General features: G+C 43.3%; 1 protein-coding gene across 3 annotated transcripts in view; it reads right to left on the reverse strand.

Annotated features, from left to right (window-relative positions):
- Positions 1 to 3,484: 3,484 nt before the first annotated feature.
- LOC145442730 (zinc finger homeobox protein 4-like) overlaps positions 3,485 to 16,762 on the reverse strand; it is a 123,896-nt gene continuing 110,618 nt past the window's right edge. For all 3 annotated transcript variants that reach the window (XM_080320714.1, XM_080320712.1, XM_080320713.1), the window contains 14 exons: positions 16,496 to 16,637; positions 16,175 to 16,428; positions 13,301 to 16,090; positions 13,076 to 13,236; positions 12,208 to 12,422; positions 11,792 to 11,904; positions 10,232 to 10,537; positions 9,649 to 9,824; positions 9,518 to 9,591; positions 6,569 to 6,696; positions 6,247 to 6,509; positions 5,626 to 5,727; positions 5,458 to 5,509; positions 3,485 to 4,827 (listed from right to left, as the gene is read on the reverse strand). In XM_080320714.1, the coding sequence (XP_080176840.1) occupies positions 4,790 to 4,827; positions 5,458 to 5,509; positions 5,626 to 5,727; positions 6,247 to 6,509; positions 6,569 to 6,696; positions 9,518 to 9,591; positions 9,649 to 9,824; positions 10,232 to 10,537; positions 11,792 to 11,904; positions 12,208 to 12,422; positions 13,076 to 13,236; positions 13,301 to 16,090; positions 16,175 to 16,428; positions 16,496 to 16,637 (4,814 nt within the window). In that variant the 3' untranslated portion in view covers positions 3,485 to 4,789. The remainder of the gene's footprint in view (positions 4,828 to 5,457; positions 5,510 to 5,625; positions 5,728 to 6,246; positions 6,510 to 6,568; positions 6,697 to 9,517; positions 9,592 to 9,648; positions 9,825 to 10,231; positions 10,538 to 11,791; positions 11,905 to 12,207; positions 12,423 to 13,075; positions 13,237 to 13,300; positions 16,091 to 16,174; positions 16,429 to 16,495; positions 16,638 to 16,762) is intronic.

A 16,762-nucleotide genomic window follows, 5' to 3' on the forward strand; every position in this document is an offset into this window, starting at 1 on the left:
GCCTCAATCTGTAAAACATGTGGGCGTCATGATAGACCTCAGATTGTCATGGAGACCGCATATTGGTGCTCTTTGATGCTCTTTCGTGTGCTGTAGGTATCGTAAATATATTGCAAAAGCTACTGCCTTGGTCGCGTTCTGCAACTATAGTATACTTTGGTATGCAATAGGCAATTTGTGTTTGGACTTCCGCTTATATTAGGCCAGCACTGGAAGTATCACAAAACCATGCTGTTGGACCAGTGGTGGCCAATCTGTTCGCTATTCACGGCCGCATTCCAGGGCATGGTCGTAATCACGGCAGAAAAAGCACTTCGTCAGCCCGCTCGCCCCAAAAAACCGTTGGTCTTGCCCCCCATAGTGTGACAAACCTAACTTTTTGAATTTTTGAACTTTTCAGATTCCCGATTGAATTTCGTCATAATATTATTTTCACATATTACTATCCGACATTTATCCTTTCTTGGCCTATGTGATCAGATTCACCCACAGTTCGAGAACACCTGCATTAGACATTCAGAGCACTGTACAAGGTTTCCGCTCCTTACCAAAAACAGATAACTCTCTGCATCATTCGCACCAGCGTATGTGAGTTCAGTTGCCCGCGTTGCCGCAATGCTTGCCAATCTCCGCGTCAAGGCTCGAAAAGCTCGAAAAGCTCGAAAATATGTTTGCGAGCAACGCCCCGATCGCAAACTGTGTTGGCATGTTCCGTAAGGTCGACTGACTCATATTCAAATGCTGTTCATATATAAAACCCAGGGATATCTAGAACTTCGCCACTTCATCTTCAAAGTTCTCATTTGAATATTTACTACTGCGGCCGCGGGCGACCCATTTTGCCCTGACGGCCGACCTTGCGCCCGCGGGCATCGCATTGGCGACCCCTGATATGGATCAATGCAATACGATCAGTTTAAGACCAAATACCGCAATTTTTTCTTGAAAAAATACCAAATCGGTTATGGTTTACAATGAATGTGATTGAATACTGTTCCACCTGTTTCGTCTCCTGTGAACTCGTCTTGATATATAGGCCTATATTTTACACTGTGTACTGTATAAGGTTACCATATTTTGAGAACCGAACAAGAGGGCACTTTTTAAAAATTCTGAAATCTCTAGTACCGAAAAAAGGTCATAACTTTGACTCGACTCCCGCATTGCCCACTTTCATCTGTGGTGTTGACACTAAAAAGGGCAATCTTTCCCATCCCTATTCCCGAAATACTCGTCGCGGCGAATTTTTCGTTGATTGTCTTGTCAACTCTGGCATTCGCTGCGTCGGAGTCGATTTTTTGATCATATGTCAATACTTTTTCTAGAAAAAGAAGATAAATTCCCAAAAAAGAAGACATTTAGGCGTCCTTCGAGGACTAATTCAATTAATTGAAAAATGAGGACAAATCCTCTTATGAACATAACAAATATAACCAAACTTTCACTAATCCTACAATTTTCCAAATAGCTCTGTGCACTGTGCACATGGTAACCATATAGTACTGTACGTGCATTGTGCAATCGTGCTTGTATAGGCTACTTCACTTGTGTCCTGCTTGGATCTTTACTGCCAGTGCCCATATCCATCCATGTCTTTTATCTTTTTGTAATTTCTATGTCCATTGGTTAATTTATTTGACTGTCACATTCGTTAGTCTTTACAGACCTGCATCTTGCCATATTTAATCGTCTATAACCCCGCAGGGTACCGACTGAATTTGACACCGTCCGCGTCCGGTCCCCCAATTCATACCAATTTGCCCGTTGTCGCCTATTTATTGGTGAGATGAAAAGTCACTGACTGACTCAAGGAAAATTATTCTTCCCAGCGCGGGGATCAAGGTATCAAAGCTATAATTCTCCACGATCATTACAGAACGCGTAGTGGTAACGAGCGCACAATTCTGGTACTTTCACTAATCGAATCGAACCATTACATTCAGATTCGCGTACTCCCGTGCCCAGTCCTAGATATGTTGCCCGACATTTGAGCATGCGACAAAATGAAAAACGACTGCTGAGCATACGACTCAACAACATGGGGACACATGAGCGTAGGAACACACTGTGTCTCTATGCTCATTGCTCACGCGTCGCCATTACAAAAAGTCGCCATGCGTTACTGTCGCATACTCAAGTGTCGCTTGCTTTTATGTCACATGCGCATTTGTACACGGACCCTATAGATATACTACAGTAGGACGTACTCGAAAAAATCGTAAGTCATTAGTCGAGCAATCATCGCAAAATACCCGATTCGGATTAGAGTACTCGAATCCATCATTGCACACAGCTCTAGCCATTATGCAACGATTTCTTGCTATGAAAGACATAGGCTATGTCCACCCCGCTAAAATGCCATATCGGAGATGCAAACTGTTGATATTGGGGAGTCTGTAGGTAAGAGCCCGTTGCTATTGAGGCGAGATGATCTCAACCGTACTTTGGTGACTTTGAAACGCAATGCAGTCTTCGGACGCCGAATTTCGGATTTAAAAAAATGATTATTCGCTTATCTCTGCTGCAGACTAAGTAGGCCTACTTTTAGGATGGAAAGTGATGACACACTGGGCGGACACCAGAGATGAGCGGATTTGGAATTTCTATGTCCTAATTCAATCCAAATCCGAAGATTCAAATCCTAAACCAAATCCAGAACTTTTGTATATTGAAGTCCATGTCCAATCCTAATCCGATCCCAACTTGAAATTCAGAAAAAATGCAAATTTATGCAAGGGAGGAATTAAAAATTTTTCTTTCACAACCAACAATTGTCGTGATTTAAGATAACTTGGCATATGGCGGCAGTATGCACCTCTCATGCTCATTGCTCATTGGCACCGAGTGTACAATAGTGTAGTGTACCGTAAGCACAATAATAACTGATCTGAATAAAGTTTTTCGCCATTCGCCACACGACATATCAATCTACCAGGGATGGTTTAGATATCCCTGCAATCTACCAGAAAATCGTAAATCCAATCCAAGTTCGTTCAGAAAAAAATCTCTAATCCTAATCCAATCCAAATCCGACAAAATTTCACAAATCCTGTTTTCTCAAATCCTAATCCATGCTCATCTCTGGCACAAACGAAGTCTGATCTCAATACGCACGCTAGTGTCAATTTTGCCGAAACCAAAGGTCGTCGAACCAATTAAAGTCACATACATTCTTATGGGCGACGAGGTATGCAGCACGCATAAGACTGGTCACTGACCAGACTACTCATCAAAGCTATCAACCCTGCCACATTCAACATCATGCCGATTGTACTAGCACTGCAACTTATGTGCCAGAGAATGGGCGATGCGGTACGATGTGGTAAGCCTAGTGCAGGAGTATAAACCTTCCGCGCACTGCGGTCACATTAGAGCCTCGTTCTGTATCCATGGCGTCTTGAATCGAGCGCGTAAGAATTGATCGCAGGCTGGTCGGCATATCGCTATTGTAACCCTTTGCCCGAACAAACACCCAACGCGTATATTCTTGGGAATAATGTAATCAAAGTTTAAATTTATTATAATCAGCACTCAATGACATCTATACACCACCGAGTGGACAGTGAAAGGAAATGAAACAGAGCAATTGATGCTACACTGCGGTGCGTATATTAGAAGTTGAAAACTGTTGACTTTTGATTGTGGCACAGCCAATATTCGTAATACAGCGGTGATGTTGACAATTATCAGAATACGGTAAGATTAATGGTTGTTGACTAATAGCATGTTGCACCTGGCATTATGGTTGAAGTGATAGAACAAAATATACTGCATTAGTAAAAGACGTTGCTTTATAGAAAAATACACCTGACGATACATCGATTCGTGGTTACGATTGGACGTTTGGCATTAGTTGAACGTGTGGCTTGAAACTGTACGGGTCCATGGATTATCATCGAAACCCAACAGGTTATGTTGATGTATGTAAATACAGCAAGGTCACACTGTAGGGCAATTTAAGCGATTCGTGAAAAATAGAATACCGACAGATTTGGGATGTATATTTCTATCAGTGGTTATGCGCAATGCATATAACCACGCGTTCATGGGTACACGGGTGGTCGTGAAAAATTTGCAATATGATAAAAAATGTTGATCCTTACGTCTAGCTCTAGCATCTGTTTTTCACGAGACCGTTTTGTATCTCAAAGCGAAGGAATGCAATATAAAGGATGAGTAACAAAAGCAGACACAATAACTGCTATATGCGTTAATGAAGTCACGAAATGGCGGATTCGATACGTTAAAATCGCCCGAAAATCACAATAGCAATATACATACAAAGCGAAAATTTAGTCATACGTCGACAGACACTGCTATTCAAGTCTGATAAATAAAAAAAGAAAGACAGTCATCAAGAATAATTAACAACATCCGAGCAATGGAACAGATAGCAAATCTTATTTTTCTGCGAGAGAGGCACTACACGATGCTAAGTACTAAAACGTCGCCTCATGTGATAAATGCAAGGCGGAACATACACAAAAGAAGGCGGACGTTACGTCACAACCTCGAGCAATCCGGAAACTAGTTGGCGTAGTAAAATGTTGCCCGACATATAAAAAGGAAATAAAGAAAGAGTTGGATCATGTTCTAATCAATGGAGGAACAGTTGGACACTGGCTACATAGAGATGTAGCATTTTGCACAGCGTTATCGGTCTTCGTGGGTGGAGACGTACACCATAGTTGTCGGTGCGGTGGGTGACCCATATATAACCACCTGAGCAGCTTCAAGTTAAGAACTCCTCGCTCCAACTGTTAGCGATTCTGTTCAATGTAACGACAGTTTAGTCGGCTTGCGTTGTTGCTTGACTAGATGTGACACCTAAAATACAGAGAAAGACATTTGTTAAGGGATTATATAAATGCATTGAGATATGTTTGTAGAATTGTATTCAGGAATGTTGTAGTACGACATTAAAATCACACCGACATTAAAAAGTTAGGCGCATGCCAACATTCGACTGCAGTTGGGGAAAATTTGGATTTATATGGTATACGACTAGAAAATCTCACGTAAAGGAATGAATACAAGCGAATGTGCGAAATTGAACAGGCCCAAAGAAAATCTCCAGTCGGGGCCTACGATACTTAATTACGATACTTAAGTATCGTAGGCCTCGCTCCAGTATCTACGTAAAATGCAGATTACGTCTCAATATTTAGGATATGAATCGAATTGAAATCATCATCAAAGTCTGTTCATCTGACAAGAATGTATGGATGAACAGAAAGTAGTATCGGAACAAGTTCAAAGGCGTGCTTGAGCTTCGGTCAAATATCGAGAATCCGTGTTCCACCGAAATACAGTTTCTATCCAAGAAAATGAAAGATACCATAGCGCATAGCACACAAGTGCCAGTATTTCAATCCCAATACCTAGCAGCGAATATTGTAGACTAAAGCGTTCCTACTTACGAATCTATAGGTACGCAACAAACGCATTCTTACTCACCTTCGAAAGGACGTGCCGCTGAATCGTCATGAAAACCATTCGCCAGGAGAGCCTAAATATAATTTATCGATGAATACGTAACCGGTTTTATTAAAATATGTAACAAGGCTGGATCGCAATTAAGTCGTGATATCTTCAATTTGATTTACACAATATAAATATTCTCACCTGTTGTAGCCATGCTTGTCGCAGCTTTTGTAAAACAGCAGGATCTGGTTGATTAGAGTCTTGCGAATTATTATCATCGCTACTTTGCGACGCAGCTGTCTTCTGCGAGGAAATCATACTGATAAATGTGTACTGGCGGGCTTCGGCGGTAGAAAAGGATTACAGGGGCTAAGGCAAGAGCTGTTGGGGGCAACGGATCTACAGCGCGCGGAAAGAGCTCAGCAGTAAATTGGGCGTAAAATTTAACAAGTAAATACGATAAGTATCGAAGCCAATAATCGACGTCGGCGTCAAGGTTTGGAGACAGAAAATTAGCAGATAATACGCCATGGGCACGTTTCAATAAAAAATCAATATACGATCGCGTGTTTTGAGAATTACGCAAGTCGACAATGGCACATAACTCGCTCATAACCCAGGGAAAATTTAACATAAATGTAGCTGATTGTACGATGAATTCATGTTGCCTGCATTTCCGCAAGTCAGAAAAACCGGTAAAGTTAATAGTGATTGAAGCGTAAAATGAAAGTTAATGACGATATAAGGATTGGCGTTAGAGTTTAAAAAGCCAGATGCTGAAGTGTCGCATAATCAACTGTCCACATTCGTTGTGATACTTACAGCAGCGAGTTCCTGCATCGCGGAGAACTGTTGGTATCGCCTCGCCAGCGTGTTAGGACTCCAAGACGAAGGCGACTGCGTTTGATTATCCGTAAACGGCACTGGCAGCCCGTTTGCCGTAGCGATCGCAGATACGCGATATTTAGCTTCTGTGTTCTGACTGGGCGGGCTGCTACCGCGCGATCGGCTTGGAGAGTCCCGTTGCGCGTATTCGTCGGAATCGTATCCGGGGGATAAGTTCGCGCATTCGGACAACGCTGAAACTGGAATCGCAGCGTAAAAATACATTCCCGCGAGATGCAACAAACGCGTTTGCGCTTACCGGGTGCTTCGCCTTCGACGGAGTTTACAAAGTTTTGCAAATGAAACTTGGAGAAGACGTGGTTCCTGTAGTCTTGAGCGGATCCGAAACGCACCTCCGGGCAGAAGTGACAAGAACTTTTTGCCGGACTGGAACAATAAATGGTCGCAATAATGGAATTGAACAGAGATGAGTGAGTTAGCGAAAGGAGTATTATGAAAACTGGTAAGCCAATTACTCATTTAGTAGGAATGAAACTGGTGAGTTCTGAAGACCTTTCACATACAGTTCTACTCAGAGCGGGTCAATAACGGCGCACTACTACTTTTTCTGAGTAATCAAATGAATGTTGCGCACTTGCAGTACTTACGGTATTGTGTTTATAGACTATTTCCACTTGTACTTGAACGTTTTTTAGACAAAACTACTTCGTTTTTACACTTAGGAAATTTGAAATGAAGCAAATCGTTTTCAGGCAAGTTTGCATCAATTTTATGAGTGAAATTGTCATAAAACTGCTTGACATAGCCCCCGTATCATAGTATCGAGACATATATTCGATTATTTTGCTTATTTGTAGTGTCATTGTTCATTTTGTGTGGATCGCTAAGAGCCATCTTACATTTCGAAAGTAGTCATCTCCGATTACTGCTCAAGTATGCGACCCACTATATTTATAAATTACTTACTGGATTACTTTCCGACCTTTCACTTTCTACGCCAACTCAAGGTAGTTTGGGCATGTATTGAAAATCGCTATTTCTAATTGAGCAGAAATGTACTGCGTTACTTCTATAACTATTCAATTAATTACTCTAGAATAAGATCGCATGGTGGCGTAATAGAGCCACAGAAAATGCCAACTTAGCACTCCTATCCTTTTGGTCCACGCATTGTATGATAACATATTCAGGAATATGATCATCTAAAAGTGAAGCAAATACGACTTCTCATAAATAGGCTGCACCCCAATTGCAGATTAACACTGATACGCAATAAACACATGTCAAGGGCGAAAACGAGAATATACTTTCTGATCATTAGTAATGATGACAGAATATCTCATAAGATTTATGATTCCGAACCCTGATATGCAATCAGCATCGTGAAGTCTCGTTAGCAAAGTACAGTATTCTCACCAGACATGGGGTGATTACTTCATGAATGTAATCGATTGCGATTACGATTACTTCTGAATCACGCGATTACGATTACGATTACAGCAAAATCAGGAAGTAGTCGATTACGATTACGATTACAGCAAAATCAGGAAGTAGTCGATTACGATTACGATTACATTGGAAAAGTAATCACGATTACTCACGATTACATTTATTTTGCATGGTAGTAGTTATATTGGAAGACAATACATGGATTGCGCTGAAAAGGCCTAATGATATAACAGCTGTCTTTACAAAAGATGGGACATTTCTCTGTTACGTCATAATGTACCCATTGCCCATTTTATAGAGGACGATTTATCCCACACAACGTTTTGCATTCTTGCCAGGTCCATAACTGACGCACCCCAAATTCCCCAATAGGGTGTGGAGAGTGGTTGGGGAGGGTACTCAAAAGTATTTCGTAAACCAACATAATTATAAGAGTATGTTCGATAGATTTCATTAACTTGGAAATTCTCTTTGAGCGATTTAAATGTCTCTAGATAGCTTGATTTGAAAATGCATACGTCTCCCCCTCAAGAAATAAGGCTTGTATAATTCATAGTAATAGGCATTTCGGTGCCAGTCAATACCGCTCCTCGACACATCAAAAGACATGTGCAGTTTCGGCCAACATGAGACTCCACGAAGTGTGCTACTAAAGAAAGACATTGGCCGAAACTTAGATAATGTGTTCATTGTCAATAGCCGGGCTGGGTGGGCGTCACTAACAGTTTATTTCTTTCAATCTGAGCCCACCATGTAAATGCCACCCGGGCACCCACAGAGGATTAGACATGAAAATTTGTGCGTGCGTCTCACGCAAGTTTGTCTTTTATTCTGCTATGTTTGGGCCACTACAATCAATATCTTTTGGCTATATAACAGACCGGAGGTCACGAATTAACAACATACAATAAAGTAATTATTTCAAGATACCAGATGTTATAATTATGAATTAAGCGCCCCCTGCTCTTCAAGTAAATCTGGCCCTCGGGCGCTGAGATCGAATTAAAAACGCAATAAAATGCAATTACCAATATTATTGATTAAATTCAATCTTCAACTTCAAAATTGACTACTCTATGGGAGCACAAGACCAATGTTTGGGTCAAAATTTCAAACCTTTGTCTGGTGTACGTTCGTACCATATAGGCCTACTGCTCGCCAAGCAGCACGGTTAAACTGCAATTAACTATAGAATTAGAACTATTACATTCAATAGTTTAACTAAGCAGACCCGAACATCAACACAAAAGTTGCTATTTGAACTTAGGCTGAGAGGTGATTAATTATCCTGTTGCTAAGTAGTGGTGTTTGAAATGTATTGATAACCCGATATACACCCCGGTGGGTTTTCTTACAATCACACTAATGTACATCGAATATCTATTTACTATGTGTGGACTTGGACACTTCCTACGCAAAGACGAGCAAAACTAATAGGCTATCTCTGACGTAATAATGACCAGTGGCATTTCAAATCAGACGTTTACGCTCTGAATAACTGGTATAATATCTCTTCCTTGTTCACGAGTGTTCAGTTTATGTCACAGTCCTTGTACGAATAAAAAGTAATCGTTCTTTCACAAAGAAATCGATTAAATATGGGAAGTAGTCGATTACGATTACGATTACTTCGGGATTTTTTCGAATGTAATCGATTGCGATTACGATTACTTGAAAATGCTGTAATCGTCGTAATCGATTACGATTACTAATCGCGATTACCCCATGTCTGATTCTCACATCATGAGAACGCAATTCCGCTCACTTTTGAGTATTATAAGCAAGACAAAGGAATTACCTGTTAGGTTGTTCCGGCGGTATGTCCCCTTGTCTAGCCTTCTTTTCTTTCGCCCTCGCGTTTTGGAACCAAACCTGCGAGGCACAAGAATTTGAAATCCGGTATATAGGCGAGAAAACGCAAAAAATTACCTGAATGACTCTTTTCGGCAGTCCAATATGCTCGCCCAGAATTTCGCACTCGAGTAAGGTCGGTGTCTTGTATTGCGAGAAACAGTGCTTCAATGCGTTTACTTGCAGTGCTGTCATTTGCGTGCGGTAGCGTTTTGACGGTACCATAAAAGAATTTGTGGCGCTACCCATCGATTCTGAACAAGAATTGTGGAAACGTCAGTCGGTATATTCGAATAGAAAAAGATCACATATGGTGCTCAATCCCAGCCTCTAACGATTTCTATCACTACGAACAAGCTATGACCTAGCTTTGTCTAAAAAAACCGAAAACTGTCAAGTAGAGGTAGTGGTCGTATAAAATTACAACCCCTAGCAATCCGAGTAGGCAGGACCTACTTGAGTACTCCGAAAAAATGGAAGTATTCCGTTACTGACCACCTCTGGACGAATATTGGGGCACGAACAGACAACTTCAGCTACCATCTCCGCTAATTTTACTATGGATTTGATATTTGATTGCAAACAAATCAAAACTGCGAATCATCTCACCCTCCACCACTTCTACATCACCAATCATTATGGCTAACCGAGCACAGCTTACCGGGCGATGAGACAGCGGGCGGCGACACGCCGCGGTACTCCGCCGTCGTATTGAAAATGGAACTGGTCGACGAGACCGACGGCTCCCGTCGGTGCTGGTTGCTCATCGCCACCTTGGTGCCGAAGATTTGTTCCGTCACGGCCTTGTAGATTTCGGCCGTTCTCTGGGAAAAATCGCCGCTCGCGTTAGATGCGACTGGTTTGAATTGGTCCGAGTCGTTCGATTCCTTTCTCCGCTTCGCGTCAGGCTCGCCGTTTGAAGATTCGTAGACATCGCCGTGCTCCGAGGAGCCAGTGGACTGAGATGCTGTATAGAGAATTTAAATTTACGTCAAGTATGCCGGCGACTACAATGAGACGAAAAATTATTGATCCTGTGATCGCGATGTCTTAAAAATTGTGACGTCTCACTTATTTATATACTTGGAGGTCGCTACTACGATTACTACTTTGACCACATCTGATTCGAAGTTGTCAAGGTATTCCTATGTCCGCCTCGAGTGCTAGACGCCTTTCAAAGCACCCGTCATTAGTTCGATTGTTCCATAATATCATTATCTTCCTTTACCATACTATATACAAGTGCAATAGTTTCTTTAGTACAATTACTCTTATTATCTTGATTAGGCGAACTAATGGTGCTCCATAAGACGAATCATTCCGAGTTGTCAAATCGGGTGCACCCGAGCAAAAATTCTCAAAACCACACGGACTGTACTCGAAATAGATCAAATACCAGACGTGTGGTCTGTCGAAATTGCGTGATAGCATGTTCGATCACGCATTGACTCAGCCTTTCCCGCGAAATAAAATGGCTGATGCTATGAGCGCATTATGCAAGCACTTGTAAAGTTCTGCAGATACGTAAACACGACACAAAGCCACAATAATCTATGTCTACAGTCGCGCTATTTTTGCATTACGGACGAATTCAAAATAAACGCAAGTCAAAACATTTCCTAAAGGCCATCAAGATGATCACTGGACAGATTAAGCGACACCATTGTTTCAATCGTTTTAATTGACTCAAAGAGTGATTATTTCCACCTCTGGATTCCTGTTGTCTCTCAATACAATTTTCGCGATTCATAAATCACAACTGCAGTCCGTTGATTACACACAACATATTTCATAGCGCTATCCGAATATTTTGATGCGTGTTTACTGTTTACACCATACAAATTAAAGTCTGGAATTTTCGGCCGTCTGTTCCATCATCGTGTTTACGGACGCTTCAATACAAAACGTAATACTCTTCGAACTATGACACACGTGAGAGGTTCATTCGACCTACGAAGGCGACATTGTCATACAGAAATACCAGGTATGGGCATCAATCATTTCCATTAGAGATATGAATTTTGACGGTGTTCATAAAACGCAGTATGGTCAGGTCTAAATATAACTTTATTTATAACTCATAACTGCCCTAATGATTGGACCGCATCCATTTACGAAATTCGCATCGATTGCAAAATGATGTTACCATATCGGCGCGGTATTTTGAATAATCCAACTGTAATTTGACGCATGCGAACGAATAATCAGCCGGATCGCTTACCTAAGTCTTTTTCCATGGAGTGCTTAGCGAATATGTCCTTGTAATCAATATCTTTTTCTTGAGAAGGGCGTGAATCATCGCGAGATGTCGAAGAAATCGAGGGAAAGGTCGCGCTGAGAAATGAAATGCAAAGTTATTACACAGTCCCGTTAACATTGCATTATAAAACTGAATGTACTATACTGATATAACAAGTGTCTCTCTACGGCCAACAAACAGAAAGGCATATATAAACAACTAACACGCGTATGTACGCGATGACAAATGCCATGTTAAAGTTGCTACATATGCTACATAGATTAGCGACAACAATAATATTAAAATAACTTCAACTAGGACGCAACGTAATTCTTGAGAAATCTCCGCCATATCAAATTTATAGTCACATCGATGTTAGTATCATTAGTATCACTTACCCAGGAGATATTTGCTTCGACTGACTCATAGCTATCGAAGTAGATGACGGAGATTGCATGTGTCGGTACCGAACGTGTGCGTCCAAATCCGCTTTGGTCCGGAAGGTCACTCGACAGTGGGGGCAGGTTTGTGGCATGCCAAGCACGGCTGTGATTCGTCCGACGGATCGAAATTGACCTTTTCGTTCCCTAGCTCGCGTGTTTTGAAACCAAACCTGGAGGAGAAAGTACCGCGTTGATGGCGGTGTGAAAGAGTACGCGAATACTTGAATTTGATATGTTGGTGTAGCCAAATTCTCAATTGTATAGGACCAGTTATCAGTAGAGTTTGTCAAAGTAGTAACCGTAGATACTCAATTAAAGTAGAAGTGACGATCTCAAAGACATCTTAAAAGTACTGCAAATGAAAATAGAATCAGTAGAGTTGGTCGAAGTAGTAATCGTAGATACTCGATTAAAGTAGAAGTGACGATCTCAAAGACATCTTAAAAGTACTTCAAATGAAAATAGAATATGGACATTTTAACTGTACTCCCGTAAGTAGTTTCGATAAGTAGATTTCGTCGAGACGAAACATACTTTTAGTAGCCGATTGAAGGTGGCTACTTTCAAAAGTAAGTAGTGAGTATGTAGTACAAGTAGGGATAATGTACGGGAATGCACAAAAAAAAAATAGGAGTACTTCGTGACTGACCATCTCCGGCAATCAGTACCATAATTATTATTTCTCTGCGTATTTTTCTATATATATCGTGGATGTTCGATAGACCGCCTGTTCACGTCTATCTGTTGTCGGAGATGGAGAGATTGTATATTACTTTCTGCTTATGGGAGGAAATATATTCTTCATATATGGCTACGGTTCTACCTGAACTACTCGCTTTTTCAACCCCACGATGTCCGAAATCTGTTCTATAACCTTCCTGCTGGGACTCGAGTCGACCAGATACTGTTGATACAAAAACTCGAGCTGTTCCGGAGTAATCGTAGTTCGCAGGCGCTTGGGGTCTTTGTTGGGCTCGCTCATACCTAAACGCAGATAAATTATCATTACAAACACGAACTACATTCGATACAAAATTACCAGATATACCTTTCCGTTTGAACCCGGACAGTGCCCTGTTTCCCATCGCGTCAGCCAGAGATCCCGGGGACATCTGATTGTTTTGCGCGGGCATCGCTTGCTTCTTTAGAAAATCCCCATGCGCGAGAAACGGAGACGATGCATGCGATGACGTCACGGATTTGACGTCATAACCAGAGTTTTCGTATTTCATCATGTCGTGCATTCCGAAACGGCTTATGATGTCGTTCAGCGAATGCGGCGTACTTGTCGCGGCTTTTGTCCCGATTAAGTTCGATTCGGACTTTACTGGGATATTTTCTGATTTTACCGGGACATTTTCAGTACTTCCAGCGGAAGATTCACCTTCGCTGTTTTGTGGGGGCGGATTGTTTGAAGTTCTGTCCACGAGGCGCTTTTCGTGGTCGCGCGACGATTCTGCGTAATCGGATTTGCCACGTCTATCGGCCGAGGGCAAGTCGGCCGCTCTGAAATTTTCGTTGGAGACATCGCGTGTTACGTTGAAGTTTTTCGAAGCCGCGTGAAGATCGAGTGACAAGGTGAGTTTGTTACCGTTCGGAGACTGCGGCGACAAGTTCCTCTTTCTAGAGACAGTGCTGAAAGAAGAAACGTTAGACGGCGCGTGTTGGCTGATAGGGCCGTGCGTCATCTCGTAGCTTTTCCTCGCTTTCTGTCGAGCGTTCTGAAACCACACCACGATCACACGGGTGCTCAATTCCAACATCCTCGACAATCTGTCCAGGTCTTCGTCCTTCGGGTAGGCGTTCTTGTCGAAAAAGTCCTGCAGGACTTTCAACTGATAGTCGCTGAAACGGGTCCTCGGTGTGCGTCTGGTAATGGAGTTCATGGCGGCGCTTGAAGCGTTTGAGTACGGGTAGTCGTTGGACATGTGCGATACGGACCGATTGAACAGGTAATGAGACTGTTCGCTGTGCGAGTAATCGTCTTCCGACCCGGAGGCTATAGCCAGCGACGGTGGAATCTGCAATGAAGACGAGCTCTCGCTTTTCGTTCGGGTCAGTTTCGCCATGTAAGCCATCGGGTTAGAGTAGAATTTATGCTGAGCTTCTGCTATTTTCGTCGGATTACAACCCAACGACTTTAATATCTGCAAGGCCTCGTTCTGTGCGCCGTTGGAACTGGCTGCGTCGCTGCTCATGCTTCTGGCATTCTTTTCGGGTTCGTCTCTTCCTTGATCGCGCAACTTGTCAGCGTCTCGCCGAGGCGGAAAATCTATGCTGTCGTTCGTCTCTTCCGGAGACTCCGGACCGCCTTTCGGCGAGTCCGATTGGGACAGTTGAAAGTCGGGGTTGACGTCATCGAGCGATGTCATAGGTGGGATGTTGAAGTTGTAAGGCGAGTCTTTAGATCTTTGGCGCTCTTTGAACAGCGTGTTTCGGAACCAGTGCTTTATCACTTTCGACGGGAGATTCGTTTTCAGTGCCATTTCCGCCACCTGTTCCTCGCCGGGAGACGTGTTGATGTCGAAATTCGATCGTAATACTTTTAGTTGATCGTCCGTGATCCTGGTGCGCGGTCTTTTCGCCGGTATCTCAGTCTGCGATTGGTTCAACTGTGAGTTGGAAGCGTTGCTGTTTTGTTGCTGGGCTCGTAGCAGTTTCGAAGTATCCGGATCCGGATCCTTACCCGGGACAGACCCGGATCCCGCTTGAGATTGGTAAGCTTGCAGCATGCTAGCGACCGGGTTGGCCATAAACGCCTGCGGTAACGACTCTTGAGACATGCCAGATGCGAGCAGGCTAGCGGCGAAAGCAGACAGCATCTGCTGTTGGGCGTTGTTTTCGGCGAAGTTTGGCGGAAAAGGTAAGCCGTTACTTCCGCCACCCAACGCCGTGGGGTACATCAGCAGTTGTTGCATTTGCTGCTGTTGCTGGAGGTATCGCATCGCTAGCCATTGATTAACTGCGCTGTTGCCTGGCATGCGTGGCTGGTGTTGCTGCTGTAACAGTGCCATTACTGCCATCGGATCCATAAAACCAGGGCTAGCCGCGCCTTGCATGGCAGCTCCGTACAACTGATCGGCGAGCATGTTCATGATGTTGGGAACGTTTGCTGGATTCATGTTCTTGTTTGATGCCATGGTGGACTGTTGTTGCATAGCCGATTGAGCCTGGGTATTCATTAGAAACTGTAAAAGCATTTGCTGCTGCTGTAACTTCATTTGTTCGTCCACTAATAAACCGGGTCTTTGATTGTGATTTAGCGGCGATCCACTCGGAATGTGAGTGGCGAGTCCCGGGTAATTTTTAGCGAAGGCTTGCATCGCGGCCTTCTGGAAATCTTGAGTTCGGTCGCCTGGTGCTATAATCGACGGCGGGCCCGATGCGGGCGATATATTCTTTGTAGGTTTGCTGTAAGATGGCGCTTGAGCGCGTTGTTCATCCGTACTGCTAGGAGAAGCGTTAGTGTCCGTGCGGTAAGTCGGTCCGTTTTCTGCCTCTTGTTTGAGGCATTCCCAATACCAAGATGTGTAGCCTTGTATGAATTCGTTCAGCATTTCAGGCGACATCTCTTGATTGTGAACCGACTTTTCGTGGACCTTCAATATCCAAGAGTTCGAAAATTCCTTTCCGCACCGGCCGCAAATTAGGTCAGTGACTTGCTTCTGACGGCTATCTGACGGCGCTGGTTCGGTGTCACCACCCGCCTGAGGTGCTATTTCCTTTTTCCACTGTTCGGCCTTCTCTTTGTTTTCATCGGATTTGTTTTCGACGAAATGAGAGACCGCATCAAACCCAACTTCTTGCAGCACGGTCTTGTGGGCTTTTTTACTGATTCCTGGATAAAGAAGACGCCCTCGTTTCCACTTGTAATCCGATAATAAGGAAAAATCGAAATTCGACGAAGTCGAGCCGATTTTACCTTGATTTTCCCTGTCCGTATTGTCTTGGTTCAAGCCTCCATTACCGCATTCAGTATCGTCACCGGTTACGTCATCACCACGTTTGAATTGATGGGTATCTGATCGACACTCGGCTGGCGACCGGCTACCGGTCCTCCGTGATTGCGCTACGCCATCTTGTTTGCTACCGCTAATGTTTCTACCGGCATGGCGGTCGGAGGTTTTAATATGATTCAGCAAGTCGCTTCTGTTTGTATACGTCTCGTCACAGTGGCTAAAAAGTAAGGTGTCGTGGTATGGTATGCCCTTTCTATGCGTCTGGCGTGATATCAGATGCTTACCTGCACGTAAACGGTGGGTTCAGACGATCCCACGTGCTTACGAAATTGCTATCGGTCATCACGTCTGCAGCCAGTTCTGAATCGCCGCATATGGACCGCAGCAGCTCGGCCGGATTTTCCCACATATCACTTTTGAAAATTGCTGTAAAAGTGGAGACAGTACAGTGAAAAGTGTTCCGCTAGTCTGCAGCAAAACCAACATCCGGTGGAGCGTGCACTTCACAGAACGCGAGCACGACATTAATACAAAAGTTAACAGAAGCTAAT

Source organism: Botryllus schlosseri, chromosome 7, assembly GCF_051294905.1.
Source record: "Botryllus schlosseri isolate E-star chromosome 7, Bs_hap1, whole genome shotgun sequence".
NCBI classification, from domain to species: domain Eukaryota; kingdom Metazoa; phylum Chordata; class Ascidiacea; order Stolidobranchia; family Styelidae; genus Botryllus; species Botryllus schlosseri.